This window comes from Ambystoma mexicanum, chromosome 6p (assembly GCF_040938575.1).
Source record: "Ambystoma mexicanum isolate Mex_15411 chromosome 6p, UKY_AmexF1_1, whole genome shotgun sequence".
Classification (NCBI taxonomy): domain Eukaryota; kingdom Metazoa; phylum Chordata; class Amphibia; order Caudata; family Ambystomatidae; genus Ambystoma; species Ambystoma mexicanum.
Window position 1 is genome coordinate 1,543,679,401 of NC_090935.1, and position 20,644 is coordinate 1,543,700,044.

The 20,644-nt window shown below is 44.0% G+C and overlaps 1 protein-coding gene across 1 annotated transcript in view; it reads right to left on the reverse strand.

The window, feature by feature from the left end:
* The window catches only part of DNAH6 (dynein axonemal heavy chain 6), a 3,423,448-nt gene that overhangs the window by 691,772 nt on the left and 2,711,032 nt on the right, over window positions 1–20,644 (reverse strand). The window contains exon 52 of the mRNA XM_069626424.1: window positions 17,892–18,153. Coding sequence (XP_069482525.1) covers window positions 17,892–18,153 — 262 coding nt within the window. The remainder of the gene's footprint in view (window positions 1–17,891; window positions 18,154–20,644) is intronic.

Genomic DNA, 20,644 nt, shown 5'->3' on the forward strand with positions numbered 1-20,644 from the left:
AAAATTCAAACAGCTCGCCCGGCTGTTGAATAGTTTGCAAATGATTTGGAGGCCTGCTGAAAAAGGATTCAGCTTGTGGATTCAGGCCTCTCTGCTACAAATTCTGGAGTTAATTTCTGGTGTCTGGAGATTGATGCATTTGAAGTCTGGATCTCTGGATGTGAAGTCTGAAGTCAAAATGCTCCGCAGAAAGTGAAAAAGAAAAAATCCTATCTGGCTTCCAGTGGCTCTTTTTATGTGTTTAGAAAGTGGGTGGGTCGGCTAATTCTGCATGCCCAACCCTCTCAACTTAACTGGGTTGTGAGTCAGAGTGATGAGGTAGGTTTATGGTCAGAGGATCCTCCCCTTGTCAAATTGCACACAAATCTATTTCTGATCCAAATACATATTTATCTATGTACCATTTTTCTAATATTATAGGTCCAGTTAACATATTTTCTGTAGCGCCAAACCATCCGATCCCTGTCTTTGTAAGATGTCGTGTCCACTTATGACAGAATTCTGCCCTTTTCATCCAGATCACGACCTCTAAACCTTTCCAGATTTTACACAAATGTGCACCAGGGATATGGGTTTCAGATGATAAAGTGTCAGATTTTTAACCTGCATACATTTGGAGTAACAACCTTTTTTTCCGCTACTATCCCCAAGAACATACCACAGGGTCCTAACACCTCTTAAATTGTGCACAGAAAAATCACAAGAATGATGATGCTATTTATATAATTTTTCCAAGTCCGCACTATGAATTATCCATCTTTTTAAAATTATGCTCTGGCCCCAAAGGGGTGTGGTTTTCCAAAGCACATGGTGGAATTTCTGGTTATCCACTTCCCCCAAGCTCAGCTTGCTCACAGATGCAGTGCCTCTCCCACTTCTCCTTCCAAGAGGAAGCCATTTTACGACCCCCCTAATATAACATTTGCCTGAGCCAGGGACAGTGCTTTGTTTAGTTTCCTGTAGTCCCCAGGCGCCACTCCCTAATTCAATCAGAGAGGTGTCATCTCCTTTTGGCAGGGGCAGCAGTATGCAGCCAGGCCTGGGAACACAGCTGCTGATCAACTTCAACTCCTATCGGGGGTAGTTGTCAGGCAGAATACAGTCTCATTAAGCCAGTTTTCAGCTAAATGTCACTTTTGTTCCCAGTTTTTCTTCATTCAAATCCAACTTACAATTTTTACACATGCAGCCAGAATGCTGATTCTAAGTTCAAAACTATGACATTTAACAGTTGCAAACTATGTTACACTCAAAAGTAGGTCACTCATTTATTTTAAACATTTCGATTTTAGTGGCTTTCTGTCCATTTAACTTAAGCTGCTGACATCCACAGCTCAGCCAGTTTTGTTATAAACATTGTTTTGGGCTCTTCATCTTTCCAGATTTTGTATGCACACAAAACTTCATTCTGCCAGATGTCTGCTGGTGTTCACTAAGATTTTTGAATACCCTGCAGTGTTTGAAATAGGCATTTTGAGCTTGCATTCAGGGAAACAAAGGTGATTTTAAAGCACATTTTTTTTAGCCAACCGGCGCTGCGGTTTTTCCTTTGGCACACATTTCACTCATGGCACTCCTGCCTATCACGTTCGTACTGGTGGGTGGCAGGTCAGGGGACCATTTTGCTGTGCGCAAAACTGCACGGTTCTCCAGGATTCTGGCGCAAATGTGGGCGGCTACAGCTCATCCCCACATCTACCCAGTCTATTGATTCAACATGGGTCAAAACCCTGAACACATCCTCCCACTCCCTGACAAGTTCTAGGATTATGTGTGGTGGAAACCTGTACCTCCCATACATCAGACATCCCAAAAAGGCTGGTCCTGGGTAAAAAAATGCGGGGCCTGGCTATCCTCCTCCTGCGGTGTCCCACGACCACTGCTGCGAGAAACAGTATATTCATCGTAGCGTCTGAGCTTGTTTTTTGTTTGCGCACACTTTTATGCTGCGCGGTGCCGCTTATGTCTGCTTCCTGCTGGCGTACGTGTTTCCGGATTAACGTGTCTTTTTTGGCGCACGCCTTTCCCCTGTTCGATTCCATGAATACGTGTTGTTGGCGCGCGTGTGGGCGTTGCAAGCATTTACCTCCTGTACTTCCTCCGTAACGCCCACATTTTTGCGTGCTGTTCCCCATTCTGCGTGTTCCGCCCCGTGTTCTGCCCACTTTTGTTGTGTGCGCTGCGCTATGTGCGCTTTCCCTGTGCGTGTTGCGCACACTGTTTAATGACGTGTGCGCCCGCGTGCGCCAACCACGAATTTAGCGCACATCCCAGGATTTACATGCGCACTTAATTCCATGAATCAGTGTGCACGGCTTTGCCGCGCGTGCGCTGTGATTTTCACGTTTGCGCTGCGATTTTCCCACTTGCGCTCCCCTTTTCGGTGCACATTTATTCCATGAATCAGCCTGACACTCTCGGAAGTCTCATGTAAGCACAAGGCCAAGTTGTTAAAAAAACTCTTGTATATTGATCGTGAGTGGGCTGACTGTGAGACATTGCTGAGATCCCGCAACATCTAGCCTTTGGAACTCAGACCAGTACTGCAGGAGCTCAGCCATGGCACTTATCCACCTCACCCCCATAATGTGTGTGACTTCCTGCACTTTTTTTCCTATATTAGTACCCAGCGAGGCTCAACCAGAATGAAACAAACATTCTGATTGGCCCTCGCCAGGTCCATACCTTGCTGGGAATTCCTCGTCCAGTATTCCATTCTTTTGTCCCCGGCAGGGGACGTGCAGCCCCTCAGCCAATGAGGAGGCTCAAAACGGGGCCATCCCTGCACAGAGCCTCCTCACGGCTGTAGGCCGCTATTCTCCCCCTTCGGGGATTCAGGTAAGCAGCAGCGTTTTGGGAAAGAAGAGGATTGCTTTTAGTACCCTGGTCTTGCGGGCCGGGGTACTAATAGCAATATGCCTCTCGCTGCGGGGCATTACCGATGCCCCAGGGCCTGTAACTATGGGCCCCAGTGCATTACCTGAGTCAGTAATGGCCTTGCTGCTCGGGGCATATTGCTTAAGTGTATGGCCCCTTTTGCAGCATGTGCTTTCTCTATAAATTCTATCCTAATTGTTTGAGTCGCTTGCAGCTCCAATAGAAGGAATAGACTCCTTGAGGTGCGCCCCCAAAAGTGCCCTGCCCTATAGATCCTTGTAGTGTTTACTTTTTATAGGTTCCTGTGGCCACCTCCATCCTCTTTGCAGTACCTCCTAGCAGTGCCCAGCAGGCGCTATATAAACGATGCAACTCTTGAAGGCTCACATGAATGTCTTGTAATTTAAATTCTCTTCTCCCACTCCTATATGCTTCAAGAGTTGCAAAATACTGTTCAGTGTGTGTGAGCGTGCATGCGTGTGTGAACACCGTCACAGCCGTTTCTTTTTAAGCCCTAGGACAGCCCAGAATCTGCAAGCAGTATGAGAATATAATTGAAAGAGGGAATCCAAGCATTGCCCCCTATTAGTAGCTCTGTGGGAAGGAACCCTAACACCGGTACGAGCTGCAATCTACCCTCTCCATACCCGCATGCCAACTCATTTTCCTTCCCCGCCTTCTTACTTTCCTCCTCTTCATACTATCTCTTCATATCTGCCACCTTAATACCTTTCCATTCATATCGACCTCCTCTCGACACCCACTTACTCTTCATACCGTCTTGCCCTTCCCACATGGATTGTATACCTGGCTCTCTTCCCACCTGCCTCTGGATCTACCCTACCTCCCTTTCATGTGGATCTGTGTCTGTGTGTGGTGGTGGAGACTATATTCTCTGTGTACACCGTTGTTGGGGATTTGTCTGTGTGCCTGACTGGACGACAGTGTGTATGTACGATTTCCTGGCATGTGATAGGCCAGGGTACCTGCCTCTCAGGAACCTTCCTCCACATTAGCTACAGATCACATTGCCTGCCCTAAACACTGATGCCACTTCATGGAACAATAGGATTGAGAAGCATATTAGACACTTTTCGGATGCAATGTGAAATAACATAAGGCTTAAATATTCCTGCTGATGGGTAAGACCTGTCAGCAAAGAGAAGAGACATGCTTGGTGCAGGAATGACATGCTACGGAAAGATTGCTCTGCCCCTTGTAATACTCGCACACTGAGAAGCGCTGTGGGGGTTGGCTACGGTCTTTTCCAATTATTTTATTACAGTAGTGCAGAGACAAATATGTTCTACCTTTGATTTAACCATAATACCACCGGCGGGAGGGGACGTTTCACCCCGAAATATGAGAAACTGTTCCTAGAGTACTTTCATGCTTTTGTGAAGCACATTCTTTTATGGGATTTTAACCTCGTAACAAGGATGCTGTTTTAAGTGCAAGGTTTAGTCAACGTACTAAATATGTGTAGTTTTAAAGCGCGCTATTCTGGTTTTGCGCATGCAGCTGTGCATTTACTTGATTTAGGTCTAAATTGTAATCTCGCTTGGGACGACGTTTCTGCCTCTTCATTGATCTGGTGACCATTCTTTCATTTCTTTCTGCTGTGAGATAGTCAGAAAGCCGAATAAACAAACGTCACAGCCTAAAATAAAGCAGTCTATTCGCAAACTCATTTCTATGACAAGGTCCTAGGGTGCGCCAATTACCTCGCTGCTATAATTCAGCAACAACAGAAGTTCAATATCGATTTAATAAACATCGGTTCACTTAAGAGCTTGTGAAACTTGAAAGGCTGAGCCGACAATTTGAGAGGCGTTGTCGCTATATGCGTATGTGCTCAGATGACCAAGAAATCAGGTTCAGGCCGCTTATGAGGAAGCGTATAGCACTGACACTCACAGCGACCCATTCTCATTGCTTCCCTTGGTAGTCATGAGTGGGCAAGAATGAGTGCGTCTGTGCAAACGGATGCAGTTCCCGCTCATACTTCCCTTGCCATTCCCTCTGCAACCTAGAGAGGGCAGCGCGCTCATTAAAAGGGCTGATTGCTCTCGTTATAAGTCTTGCATGGAGAGGGGGATTCAGTGATGGGACAATACAAGGTGGTCATGAAGGCCATGAATGTGAAGTGCTCTACATCCTCGGCGCAGACAGATGCAAATGGTGCCTTACATTTTAGTGCTGCTTCCATGCATGCTAAGTTCTGTCCATTAACTGCGTCTCAAGTGCCGGAACGAAAAGATGAAGTGCCTCTGAAAAAACCTGTCTTTACCATACTCAGGGGGTGCTGGTGGCTGGAGTAACGACTCGGCTCGAAGGGTGTATGGAAGTTAACAGATCCTAGTAACATTGGTTTGACAACCACTAAGCCGGACAGGTAGCTTGAACTGACAGCTACATCGACAGGTATGTTTACCATGGAAAGCTCTTTTAAGGATGATACTCGCCTAGTGGTCAATAGATCGGCCATACCCACAGTGTTTTCAGAGATCCTAAATTTTACGTGAAATGAATACTAGGGACACTGAGCGAGTTGAGTTTAGCCATCCTACTTGCACAAATATTGTTACTATTCACGTGGATGCAAACATTGTGGCCGTTGCCATTTTGCGGGAAATACCTCTTCTTAGAAGTTATGAACTCACAGTGGCAGAATGTATTCCTCCCAACAGAGAAAAAGTTAGTGAATCGGCTACTCAGAATTGCTCCTCTAGGTGAAATGCAATCTCAGTAACGTTTGCTACACATCTAAGGGTGGTTAACTCCTCAGATGCTACTGCTGCAGGTGGCGAGGTGGAGCGGGACTGGTTATGGTAGTCTGGTGCCCTTACAAATAATAGGAGCAAATCCACCGAAACTAATTTCCTCTAGCGGTGGAATCTTCCTTTAAGATACTGTTCTGGAACTCTAGAGGACACGGTGCTCTTTTTAAAAACACCCAGCTAATTACTATTCTGAGAAAGCATGACATAATTTGCCCAAAAGAACACTGGTTAATTTGTCCTTTGTCCTTCTAGTGTTGATGGGTACACTACATGTTTTCTCGTGGTCCAAAAAGGCGGTATGGGCCGACCGATGCGGGAGAGGGGGCTTATCACCCTAACAAAATCGGGCAGAGGAATTATGAAAGTTAAGGTGCTAGAATCTTTGACTGGGGCATTGGTAACTGAATTTGAATCAAATGCAACTGTGGGAGTAAATTGGACTTGGCAAATTAATATTTACTGGCACGATGGTATCAAGAAGTTGGATACTTCTTTTTAGCAAAATTAAGAACGAATGTTGAAGGATGGTTGTGCAGGAGGGCAGTTTAACACAACATGGGGGCACAACACACCTGCTTATAACGTTATCTACTGCACAGAGATTAAACTCAGTCTCCAAGTGGCCTAGGTGGACAAGGTTGTAGGAGAAGAAAGAAAGGATAGAGCGATGTTCTCACTAAGACTGCCTCATCTGTGTCTCCTACTAGATTGTGCTAGTGTACCGCTTATCTAAAAGGGACAGGATGTTTTTATCAATTTGTAAGTTATTCAACCTTGGCCTACATTGACCACACTCTTTCAGGCTAATGAGTACCCTGAGAGACAAAAAAGTGTTAAAAGAGAACACCTAAGGCATATGAACAGTAGTCTAATGTGTGTACGTAGTAATTTAATAGCCCTTAGACTATCTGAATACCCCCAGGGGTAATTTGGTTACAAAAGAGCCTAGTTTTAACGGTCTGTCTCAGGAGAGGCAACAACTGTTGGAAGAAGGTCGAAGACAAAGAACAAGTCCTCACTCTCTGTTGCTAAGTCATTTATCTTGACTGGGAGTGTGGAGTGATAAAAGGTTGGTCAAAAAAGGATAGGAAAAACGTTGACTTCCTGCATGTAGCAACTGCCGTCTACCGGTTTTAGTGGAACTGATGTCAATAAGCCACTTTCATCAGGACAGTCTTCTTAAAAATTCTGGTACAGCCAGCACATAATGACCGGAAGTTCTGAGTGTAATGTACTTTACCACTCTTAAAAAATGCCAAGGACTGGAAAAGCTTGACATGAAGCCTATTGTTGACTCCAAATGTGGCCAATGATGGCCATTCCCATGTCCTTTGGGATCAATAACGTCTTGAAGGTACGCTTTTAAGTCTCAAGCGCTGCTCCAACCAACTGCTCGATATCACGTTGGTCGCCAGCAGTAGGGCACCCAGACATGTGATTGTATAGGAGATTTGAACTCGTTCTGCATGCTGCCAGATCATTCCAACATTGATAACTCTATTGACTTGTTTAATGATCACTCCACGAAGAAGACTTGCAATGGAGTTAAATAGATAACTTGCATGCACTCCCTGGGTCTGCTCAAAGTAACGGGCAGTGAAACGAGATGTCCCAGAAAGTTATACTTGGTTTAGGGGGGGGTGGTAAAATGTACCTTGGATTGCATCTTCATGGATGAGAATTCGTTCACTCAATGCATTGCTCTAAGGGTGTCCACTACTTCTTGGAGTGATCACTGCATGTTCAGTGCTTGCTGGATGTGCAGCTTGAAGTTGCATATACAGTTTTTGCCCATGATGTACTGGAAAATATGGGGGGGTAACAGACTTGTCTGGAACACTGCCTCAATCAAGAAATGTGATGATAGGATTGAACATGTATTAGACTCTTCAGATTACCAACACAGAATGGGCCCGTTTACCATAGAAAACTGTCTTTTAACTTGGCTTCTGCGCTGAGTGCAAATTACAGGAGGAAAAACTCAGTCCAAATGGACAAAGCAAAAAAGTGTAAGATGAGAGCTGCAATTAGGTTCGTTAGAAATTATACTATCTCCAGTATAGTAAAAAATAATGTGATCTTTAAAATAAATTTAAAATATAACAATTGGACCAACGGGCAAAAAGTAAGGCTAGAACAGCAGGATTCAGAATGGATGCTTGATAGTCTTAGAGTTAACAAAGTAGTCAACGTTTGGAACGTCGTTAATTCTTCTAAGCACTTGAGTAAGAATGTACAAGTAAACCCGGTCTCAGAACTTTTATGGGTTACCCATTTTGAATCTCTGGATTCAATTGATAAGGCAGATGCGTTTACACTGAACCTCTTAAATTGCAGGGAAAGTAACCAATATCGAATTGACTTCTCTATGCAGACTGTTCTGGATATCATTAAAGGGGCAAGTCAATCAAGGACACCTGGTCGCAATAACCTGTGTAATAAACTCTTTAAGAAAAATCCTCTTTGCTGGACAACTACTCTGTCTTTACTATTTTTGGACATAGAAAAAAGGGGTTGCCCCCACCTATATGGAGAATATCTTATATAATGCCCATATATAAATGTGCCCCATGCTCAGATCCCAAAAACTACTGCCCCATTTCAATCCGTGATGCAGATAGCAAGATCTATGCAGACGTCCTTTTAAAGCATCTTGAGCTGTGGGCAGTAACTACTGGGCATCTGAGCAAATGACAAACAGGATTTAGAAAATCACATGGAACCACTTTTAATGACTATACATAAAAATATTGTCAAGACCTTATACATGACGGATGCTATAAATTGATACATGTTGCCACTAGAGATTTAAGGACTGCATTTGACCTTGTTAGTAGAAACCTTTTATGGTCAAAATTGAGTATTTAGGGAATTTCGACTGGGCTCCTGAAACTCATAATAAGGCTCCATGATTCCCCTGTGGTGCAGTTCAGATGTCGGTCAAGGTAGGTGACATGTCCAAAGAAAATCTAGTTGGGAACGAATTAAGGCAGGACTGAATATTAGCCCCGATCTATGTAATCTGTATGTTTCTGACAGGGGGCAAGTAATAGAGCACGTTGCCTTTACCACACCCAAAATTTACCATTTAAGGGCTTCTTGGTTGGCTTACACTGATGAGATCCTCTTGCTGGATTGTACTACAGTAGGATTGCAGCAGTTACTGATATCTTTCAAAGCAGTTGTTTTTGAAAGATATGCCCATTCGAACTTCCTAAAAATCAATGTAACTAAAACAAAGGTACTGACCTTCATAGCAAACAGAATGATAACAAGAGGAAAGTGGGTTGTGGATGGAATTTTATTGGAGAACGTACCTGTGAGTGGTTCGAAATTCGTGACGGACACATAGGTATAGTTTTCTGATTAGTCGCTATTTTATTAAATCAAACTAGGTGAGAGAAACGCCTATCTTTCCCTAACCAAATAAGGAGTTCCCTCCCTAACAAACTAAGACTAAAGGAATTATTTGGCTGTTTAAACTTCGCAAAATAACATATAAATTCAAACACAAAGGTTATAAATAGGAATCCTCGTGACCAGGGTCGAATCCCTTTCCCCTCGATCAATTCAGAATTTTCAAAACAAAGTTCAATTTTCAGGAAAGTTCTTTTCACTAGCCACATTCCACTCAAGGTTTAAAACAAAGTTCTTCTCATTCAATATAGCCTTCACTTGGCAAAGTGACTATCTTATTTTCCACAGGGTTCTTCACACTTAACGACAATTGTTAAAGTGTCCACTAAATCCAGCTTAGCAAACAAAAAGACTTCTCTTCACACTTCAAATACAAAGTTAAATATAAGTGCTCTTCTCGCTGAAGATCAATCAATTTTCATCACGTTAGATTTCTCCTTTACAAATAACCTCTGTCAGGACAGTTCTCTTAAAAAGATATACTTCAGTCAAGAAGATCATACAATAGTTCATCAAACACAGTAGTAGAATTGCCTTGACCTTTTGACCACAACCATCTACCACATTCACAGTACTTCAAATGATCTTCTTCCTGGTCCACTCCCCTATCAGTGCTAACCACTATTTTTCCCTTTCCTGGTTTACTCGCCTGCTAGGATAAAACTCCTACTACTACAACTTGTACAATGTGGTAAGGCTTGTTCCAAACTTTCCACACTTGAATCCTCAATTGAAAGAGTTGGACCAACAACTGCTACTTGGTTTAGTCTTTCAATTTTAAACACAATTGGCTTGCAGCTTCTTTTACAATTATATTGCACCAAAGGACATTGACTCTCACATTGATCTGTTTGCAATAGGCAATGCAGGGTACAGTTCTCTCCCCCTCCATCCCTTTCACAAGGAGAGCTTTGCTCCTGTAGTGTCGGGTTTCTCTCTACACAACCTTTTAGCTGTTGGAAACGTAGGTTACAATGTTCTCCTCTGGGGTATCCTGTTTTGGGAACCTCATCTTGAAATTGCCTTGGTGGCACTCTCAGCTTTCTTTGGCCTTGGCAATGCAGGTTACAATGTTCCTTTATTGAATGTCCCTCTTTAGGAAAGTTGTGTCCCCTTTGCTTTACTACTGCCCTTCTTTGGATTTGGCAATGCGGGTTACAATATTCCCTTATCGGATATCCCTCTTTAGGAAGGTTAAATACACTTTGCTTTATTTTTGTCGCCTTTTGGCATTGGGAATGCGGGTTACAATATTCCCCTACTTGACATCTCTTAATACTTGGGTTACACCCAGTTTGCTTTAATTCAAATGTCCAATATTTAAAAAGTTAATTTCCACCTATCGGTCTCCTTCGATGCACCCCGGGGTCACCTGCATCAGGCCAACTCACCGGTATATCCTGGAGTCTCCTTGGGACTTGTTGGCACTGCTTTTTCATTCGTCAGGACTTCCTCAGCGTTTAGCAGCTCCTGTCAGTATGCCGTTACTCGCGCTGACCATCAATAGAGCTTTCACAGCTCCGTACGCCCTTCAGTGCGAACCGTACACCGGAGCAGGTCGCAGGACACAGAGACCTTCTCTCTCACTTGGTGTAGCTGAACTCAATACTGCTTCCCACTGTGCGTCCTCTGCATAAACCACTCCCAACTTCTACCACATTTTCTGCATGACGTTCCACTGTCAGCACACCTGTAACTCAAACTTCTGCTTCTCTCTGCTGCTTCTCCTCAGCCCGCTCCTAAAAGGCCTTTAAATGTTAAAAGGTCATGCTCAGGTGTTGGTCATTACGACAACTAGACCGTTCATCACAATTTGGTAACTCTGGACCCCTCTTCCTCGTCTCAGTACTAAGAGCATTATGAGACTTTAAGTCCATAATGTTCTTATTTGTTTTCTCCTTATGTTTGAGTAATTTATAAGCAGTGATCGAAGAGGGCGGGAGCGGTTGGAAGCGGTGCTCCTCTGCTTTTATTAATTAAGCTTTACCGTTCCGATACTTTTATTTTAAAAAGAAACTGTTCCAAAATGGTTTTGTTTTAAAATAAAAGTGTAGGAAGCAGTTGAAACTTGCACTTCAGTGCACTGCACTGAACGTGCCCCAAAACAGCAGGCACGTTTGTTTGGGAGTTTGTATTGTGCGTTGGAGGCGGCGTTACAATGGGGTTTGTGGGGAGCAGGGGTTGGGGGGGGCAGCAGGGACCATAGTTCTACTACTTCTTTTCATACACTTCAACCGCTGTTTATAAGACATATATTTAAGGGATGATTTCAAAGGAAGTAATGATGTTCTCTTTGTCATGAACCGTCGGACACGTCCCTTTTGGACTTCCTGGTCCTTGACACATCGGGGCTTACACTCTGCTGTACTTCCAACATGGCGTTAAACACAGAACGCTGTCTACCAGCTTTCACGTCAGATGTAGCATGTTCTATAAAGAAGCCACGCCCCCGCAGCCCCGTGCGTCTCAACGCTACTGCTTGCTGTGGCTAGACGTTGTTAAGATGGATTTCTGAACTCTGTCCTGGAGGGGCAGAGGTTCAGAAGGCCAGAGTTGTTTCTTGGAACAGGGTAACCTCTGGACAAGCCAGACCAATCAAGGTAGCGATCACGGCGGTCAAGACTAGGCCTCAAGAGGGGTGAGGGTGACTGAAAGCCCGCAATGAGCACACAAAGCAAGGACGCTTACAAATTACTCCAAGCAGGTGTTATATTAAAAATATAGACACATTTATTACAAGGCCTTTGTAATATTGACCATAGCAAAGAATCACGATAAAACTTAAGTAAACCAACACATCACCATCAAATACAATATATATACAATTACCGAAGGGTCTAAAGAGTTCGAAGCACGAAATATACAGACCACCTAGATGGGGAGGAAAACAGGCAGTGCAAGTAATCGTTAGACCCAGTTCGCCTTCAGAGGCCACCTAACTAGAAGGAAGTCCAAGCCCTATGAAGAGTGGAGCCTTGTGCTCAAAAGTACCTGCACACGCTGGTGCCAATAGGCCAAGGGAGTCTCTTCCAGGAAGTCAGGCAGTTCAGAGTGGTGAACAAAGCAGGGCGAACAGATTTCCGCTACTCAAGCGCTGCCTCCACTTACGGGCAGAAGCAGAGCGCAAGTGCGAAAAAGGTGTGCTGTTTAACACAGCGAGGAAAAGCTACGGGCTACTGCAGGAGGGCAACCAGTTCCTAGCGTTGCTACTCACCGGTCCCCGATGCAGGCTGACCCAGGCTTCTCCGCATCAGTTTCAGTGCTGGCAGGTTCAGATACGAGCAGGGGATGTCTCGGCATCGTGTAGATTCCGCGGCAGCAGAAGTTACAGTTGAGGATGTCCCAAACGCAGTGAACCCGCACAGATTGTTACCACAGCAGGACAACAAAGCGGCTGTGTGTATTTCAGCCCAATGTACACTTCTCACTTCAGACCTGGAAATGCCAAGTGTACGAATCGTGTGAGAGTGTCAAGGACTCGGAATACAGCAGCAACCTGACGGCGGTTACAGAGCAAGACTCCTGGGTAAGCTGGTCAGTCCACTGGATGGCCCAGAGACACTTCCGAAGGCTTACGTGCAGGAGATGATGAAGATGCCGAGAATAGTTGTTCCCACTATCCTGAGGATAAAACCATCCAACTGCCAGGGTGATCCCTGCCCAGCCCCAATTATCAAGGAATCTGCCCACGACCTGGCCCCATTTATCACATCCCTTATCAACGCCTCATTTAACACAGGAATTGTCCCTGACAACCTTAAAGATGCTTGGGTGATCCCCCTGCTCAAAAAACCTTCCCTTGACCCTAGCATACCTACCAATTACCGACCCATTACGACTGTCCCGTTCCTGCTAAAAATTTTAGACCGTGCAGCATACCTGCAAATCCAAGAGTACTTGGAAGCCAATAATCTTCTAGGTCTTAGACAATCCGGTTTCCACCCCAAACACAGAACAGAGACAGCTTTACTTGACTTAAAAACTCAAATTGAAGTTCTAAAGGACAACGGCAATCTTGCCTTGCTACTTCTTCTCGACCTCTCTGCAGCCTTCGATTTGGTCAATCATCAAATCTTATGCAAGCATCTTCACTCCGCCGCCCACTTCTCGCCATCTGCCATCGCCATCGGCCTGGATCAAATCATTCTTGAGTAATAGATCTATGCGGGTCTTCTCTCAATCTGCAGCTGCAGATCCCTCTCCCATTCTCTGCGGCGTCCCCCAGGGCTCTTGTGTGTCGCTAACACTCTATAATGTTTTTACAAAACCGCTCTTTGATGTACTTGACTATCTGGGTGTCTCCTATACGAATTACGCTGACGACACCCAGATACTCATCCCTATCACTTGAGACTACTTGGCTGACGCTAAGGCGCTGAACGAGGTCTACCTGGTCATCCAAGCCAGGATGGCACAACACCAGTTATGCCTCAATGATGACAAGACTGAGCTCATCATCTTGGGCACTACGCAACGTCTTAGTAAACTTGAGCCGTCCTACCAATCATTTATCATTGATGGCAACACCATCCAAGTTTCGAAAGATACCAAAACTTTAGGCGTCTACCTTGACGCCACCCTATCCCTATCACAACAAACTAATGCAGTCAGATCGGCCTCAGCATACACCTGCAAACTCATTGCAGCTTGCAGGCCATTTCTGATAACCCCAAATACGGTCACATTGGCTAGAACTCTCATCATGGCCAAAATCGACTATGGGAGTGCCCTCTACCTAGGAACTAGCCAAATGAACATGAACAAACTGCAAATCGTCCAGAATAACGCCGTCAGAGCGGCCTTAAATATCCCGCGAAACCACCACATCTCGGACTCTAGATCCAACATACACTGGCTACCGGTCAAACAGAGAATTTCATTCAAAGCCTTAGGTCTTACCCACAAATGCCTAGCCAACCAAGCCCCCCCCATACCTCTGCAGCCGGCTATCCCGCCACGCGCCTACCCGCCCTCAAAGAAATGCCCAGACCCACTGTCTAACCATCCCCAGGTTCAAATTACAAAAAGCGGGTAGTTCTAGCTTCCAAACTCTGGAATGCCCGTCCCCTTACCATCAGATCTGAAGAATGTTTTAGTGCCTTCAAATCCAAAACGAAATCCTGGCTCTTCAACCAGCCTTGAAACCCTGACCTCTTATGCCCCTGGGAGCCTGTCCCAGGAATACACCTGGCCTAACCTCCACGTTGTAAATATGTATATTACTGTATACCTTGTATACTTGCACTGTCTTAATAGCTGAATATATGTATGCATATGTAACCATGTCTAAACGTTGCGCCCGGATGCCTCTAGGCCTGAAGGTGCGCGTTACAAATAAAACAAATACAAATACAAATACAAAGGGTCGAAGTACCAGTGCAGGCCTTCTCGTTCGATCAGAGGCAGAATGGTTTCACGGGGCGACAGCAGTGCAGAGGAGCAGTCCTTCAGCGGGTCACCAGCGATTCCTCGGTTCAGCCTCTTAGGTGTAGGATACTTGGCTCCTGTATCCGTCGTTCATGAGAACTCAGGAGATCGAACTGGTAGTGGCGTTTCCAGCCTCGTCTTATCCAGAGTTCCCTTTGCGCCAAAACGGAGAGGACCCAATGGGAGATCTGCTCACAAAACACTCACACCATACGTGGACCTATCACGGACCACGGTGGTCCCAGGCATTCAAGACACACTAGACTCTCTGGCACCCAGGATGTGTATTGGGACCAGACTTCCCAGCCCACATCCTGGAGGCGCACACAAGGCATGCAGAAGCCAGCTCGACTTGGGGAAGGTAAAGGGGCAGGACGGTCAACGGACAGGACAAAGAACCTCGTGGCATGGCCATTTTGGACCCCAGGCCACCCATTTTGGCCTAACACGAGAAGCGCGGTTAACAGGGCAAAAGGGAGTTCAAAAACACAAAAAAACGATCGCTGCCACCAGTCCCATCCGTGACATACTTGCTCAGTTCGTTATAAATCCATCGAGATTTTCTAGGGCCTGTAGAATGACTAGAGACCCAAGAGCGCGGTAATGTAAGTTACGGTGCACTCTTGTGTCATGTTGCGCGAAAGCTGCACCATGCGAAAAGAACTATGGAAAACAACGTTTCCCGGTACTGACTGTCTTAAGGGCATGTCAGTTTCCCTGTAAGAATGGAGCGAAAGCCCAGAGGAGTGCGGCGGAAGGCTGCGTTTCTCTGGCAAAGTCTAGATCAGGGTGAAAACAACAGCAACAAGTTTAGGGGTTGCCACATGGAATGAAAATTACCTACAATTAAGAAATCTTTCCTAACAGACGTGTGCTCCGTAGTTCGCCTTTGCTAAACTCTTTCGATTCCTGGTTCCCGGACACTCGCTTCCTCCCTCTAGCTTCCCTTCCTCCTTATGCTGTCTTGAATCCCTGATCCCGTGTACCCGCCTCTGAGTACACCTCCTTCATTTCTTGGACTTCCCGGAGATTCCTAGTGTCCCTGGACGTAGAACGCTGAACGCACGCTGGAACCGAAGACGCTCATACGGGGTTGTACAAAACCCGAATTCTCCTCCCAAGAATTCCAGCAAACATCGAACGCCGGTGCGAAAGGGGGAAACATGTGACACTCTTGAGTTTAAAGTCTGTACACAATGTAGAATCATAACTACTAGAAGTATACATCATGTTCAGGTTTATAAAAAGAGTTCTCATACTTGGCACCTTGGCTAAGTTTGGAAGGAGGAACTCTACTGTGATAACATACCATTAAATATTCAGGCACTAGGAAAACCTCATCCTCAGAAGAGGATGAACACAGCGTCTCTCCTGACAGAGTCACCTCTTTCCCTTGACAACCTTCCCCTCCCATGTGATCCTCTCCTGGTACCGCCCCCAGGATTAGGATCAGGTAGTGGCTGCCTTTCCCTGGTCAAATGGGAGGGGCTTTAGGCTGGAATTTCGTGATGACTCAGCAGAATTCATCACATAACTGATTTACTATATTTGTGCTTTTACATCTCAGGTGCCCAATATAAGGCAAATACACTGGGTTATTTTAGACTTATGACACACTTGTGGATTTCCCAGATGCTTTATATTAAACATCGGTATTGCAAGTACAAGATGCTTCCCATTACAAAATATTACGTGAGCACTGTCCTCCCAAAACTGACTTACGGAATTGAGATCTAGCAAGGCTGGGTCTCTGAAACTCTGGTTAGAATGGAAAGTAGAGTGTAGAGAAAGGTCTTGGGAATACCGAACTCTGTAGCCATAGTAGCAATTTTATTTGACTTGGGCCTGTGTAGCATAATGACTTCGGTTAGGTGAAAAATGCTGTCATTTTTTAATAAATTGTTGATGCCTTGCCCTAATTCGATTGACTTGGACTTGAATGGAATCTTATTAACTGGTAGGGAAAAAATCATGAAGGATTTTGTAGCGTTCTGTGACCTGGGGGAAATTGGTATTTCAAGGGTGGAATTGGTGAATTCTCCAAATAAAGTAAAGAACGCTATAAAGCAATTTGATTGGTGCATAATAACAGCCAGATTACATAATCAGAAGAGCCTGCAGCACTTGTCACATGAACACAAACACTTGAGTGTCCCTGCCCAGCACTGGAGACTTTTCCCATGTCCAAAATGTAGATGATATTTTGTAAGATTCCGTTGGCATCAATTTAGAACCTGAGAGATCATGAAGAGATATAAGTCTAATGATTCCAATGTTATTACTTGTAATTTTCATCATGACGGGGATCCATTACAACGCTAGAACACCTAATTATGCACTGTTTGACTCTGAGTCATAAACGTGAGGTTTACTTTAGCAAAATATTTGGGAAAGAGCCAGTTGTTTCACAATGATTCATTCTGGAAATGTAGTTTGAGTGGTACCCCTGTGTTACTTGCTATAGCTATTGTGGATTTTGTTTACTCCTTGGATTTCTGTGATGAAGTTAAGGGGAATATGGTGGCAGTTGATTTTTAAATTCTTCTTTGCCTAAGAAAAAGAATGCATTTATTTTATTGTTTGATTAATTTTGTTGCTATGCATGTGATGAACACATTTTCTGAATTGAAATGTTTTATTGATGATTATAAACTGTACTGTCATTTTGTATGATGAAATATTCTAAAGGTTAAACCATGTAATAGCCAATAAACAATTAAAAAAAACAATTAATATGGTCTAGGAATTTTAATGGAACTATGACAAAATATTTGCTTGTTTTGTTCTCAGGAGAAAAATCATAATCATAATTTGAATTAATTCCTATGAGGTGTTCTATAGCAACTGATAACTGTTTTAAGTCAATTGAAACAGTGGTTACATTCATTGGATGAGCTATTTGTCAAAAGAATAACTCATTAAAAATCGCAGTATAAGATTTAAGGCGTAATGAAGAAACAGGCTCATAAATTTGAGAACAAGGATGGAGAACCAAGGACATTGGCAGCAGGTCCTACAAGATTTTTCATTATGAAAGATACTTGCACAAATTCACTCTTCAAAAAAAGATCAAAATAATAGAAGAAATAAAAAAAATAATCTTATGAAAAAAAGACCTGTGAAATATGCTACGGTGTAATGGTACAGGGATGATACAGAATAGTCAAGGTTACATGGAGTAAGGAGTTTTAGGGCAGTGGCCAAGGAAGGAAGGCAACTAAAAAGACAACCATCAATAAAATGTTGAAGCTCTGTACACCATTTCAAGCCGTTTAAATTGCTTCAAGGACTCAAAAACATGGGACTGTAAAAGATACAGGCCCAATAAGCCTACAACATTAAGAACACCTGCTAAGAGAAAGATGCATCACATTTCAAAGAACATACCTCGGCAGCAGCAAGTTTCTGTCTCTTTGGCTCAACTTCTTTGACCACTCTTGAATACAAATCCATGGCTCGCACCCACATGCACATTGATTTGCAAGCTCTGGACACTTTTTCAACTTTTTCAGGGACAAAATCTGGATTATTTATATATTTTTGAAGCTTTTGCAAAACCTGTGGCTTTATGTTTTCCTTATCAAATTCAAGGAGTCGTTTGAGGAAGTTGGAATCTCCAAGGAGCTGTTTTGCTGTTTGCCAGTCAGGCCTATGAAACAAAGCAAAGGGATGTTAAAATATATTTACATACGAAACATTCATATTTTGAGAATTTTCAATCAACTACAAAACAGTGTTCAAGTGCAACTGCTCCCAAATCATGAAAAAAGAATGAATTACTTTGCCGGTTTATATATGTTAAATTTGATTAATTTGGTTCACTGAGATGGCCAGTTCATAGTACAACAGTGCAGTATACTGCATCTTGTAGTAGTGTCACTGACTGAGAACTTCATAGTTATAGGTGCTGTCACGAGTGGGGACCACAGAACAGCAAAGATGATTTCCACACTTTTATTTTAAGTCACAACATGAGAGTTGGGAGTATGCCTGATAATGTGACATGCCTGTCAGAATGAGGTCTTTCTATTCAAAGATATCAGTTCTTGCTGAGGGACTTAGACTAATGCACTAGATGTCCAAAGTACATACGTAGGGTGAAGCCAATGTTTAAACGATCAAAGGATCAAAAGGTGCAAGGTTCATACTTAGTCTAACACATTTTTTTAAATTGCAGTTTTAAGGAGTGGAGAGCCCCTGCACATTTCCTTCACAATTCTTGCTGTCTCGTCATGGCTGGTATTGTTCTACAGACTGATTGTGATGGCACAATTCCTAGAGCCGGTTCTTTATCCCTAAAGGATGAGGTGAGAGCCTCATTTAGATTATTCGGTAAAATCTCAGCCTCATTACAGTGATGTGATACTCAAAAATGGAAGGTATTTTCCACACTACAGGGGTTATTTCAGTTAAAATTCATTAGCTTTCTACCCAAGTCTATTCTAAAATAGCAGGTTTTCCTTTATTTGGGCTGCTGGTCTCGCTACTCCCACCAAAGTCTGAACTACAGATCCCAGATAGCGTTAGCTTTTCCCAATTCAGTAACTTAAAGGGTGACATAGCTACCAGTCCTTGAGCCCAGAAAAACAGACTTGTTCAGCTCTTGCCTATGATCTATTTCTGGCTTTGCTTAAGCTATGGCTTGGTTGGTGCAGCTTTCCACTTCTTGCAATCTTACAATCAAGGTACTGAACAATCTCCCTCTAGCTGCAGAACTGCTCTATCCTCTTGTTTCCCTCCCTGTACACTCGTCTCTTTTGGGGATGCCACCCTATCTCCCAATTTAACACCTTCCAAGAGAGCACATCCATGCTTCCATATATGCGCTAAGGAATAGGAGTATTGATTCAGCATGGGTTCCAATTTCAGGGTCTATTTCACTGACAACATCATGTCTGTTGGTTGTTACTGGCAATTTAGGTCCACTACAAAGATCCCCCCCCCCACCCCACCATTAAGGACTGTAGAAGATTCACTCTTAGGTTTACAGAGCTCCAATTCTTAGATTTGGCTTTAACTACCCAAAAGATTAGATAGCAATGGACGAGCAGCCAGGCTTAGTCTAGGAGGGAGAAGGGTTGTAGTAGAGTACAAAGACCTTTGAGCACACTCACAGTCAAGGAAACACTTACCCACTGTGGTTATATAGAAATATACTTATTTATTATATATACTAAGACAATGTTAAATTCCAATCAATTCAGGTCAGTAAAACAATTCACACAGATAGAGATGTACACTAATTATTTGTTGTTGCAATGCTTTCAAACAGTAGACCTTAGGTATTAAACAGAGTTAAGTTAGCAAACCATATAACTCTTAGCTTTAGAAGTCCACCCCTATCTGGGGAATGAGAATCTCAAAAGTCAGATGGGGGCACTGGGGGACCAATAGCCCCTGCATGGCAGAATAAAGGAAGGCAGACACTGTCAAAGTTGTCAAAATGCATAGATTATGTTTTTCATAGGAAGTAACCAATTTTGTTTCAAAGGGTTCAGTGGGGGCTAGATCGGCCACCTGAAGTATTTCAGGCCTGAGGTAAAGGAGGCCACAGTTGGGTCCTCCACCCCACTGTGACTGAGGAAGATCAGGAGGAGCGAACAACACAACTGTCCAGGTAAGTGTACCCAGGAGTGAGATAGTAATTTCTGTGCTGCAGAAAAGCAATGTCACCAGCGGGTCCCTTCAGGAATACGACAGTAGCACCAGTTTGGTAATCTGGCCTTGGTGGCTGGATGAAGAACCTTAGGTGGGATCAGACAGTCAGACTTGGTCACAGGGATGCCCAGCAGACGATCTTCGTGGACTGGGTTGTGGAGGTTTGACACCGGCTTTGAAACAGCAATGGTTGTCACCCAGAAGATTTACTTCCTTCTTTCGGTCCTCGACTCCTCTGAGAGGACTTCTTTGGTCAGCAAAGAGTCTCTGTAGGTTCAGCAAGATGCCCATAAGTTTGCAGCCGGAACCACGCTCGACGAGACCATGCACCTCAGCAGTGCCAGAGGTTTTGCAGGACTGGAAGGTCATGGCACATCCTGGCATGGATCAAACTGCAGATGGTCTTGAGCCACCAGTCCAAGAGAGGAAGTCGTCCGGTGTGGATTTTCCCTGTCACACAGAAGAGAGGGCTGGCGCAGCAG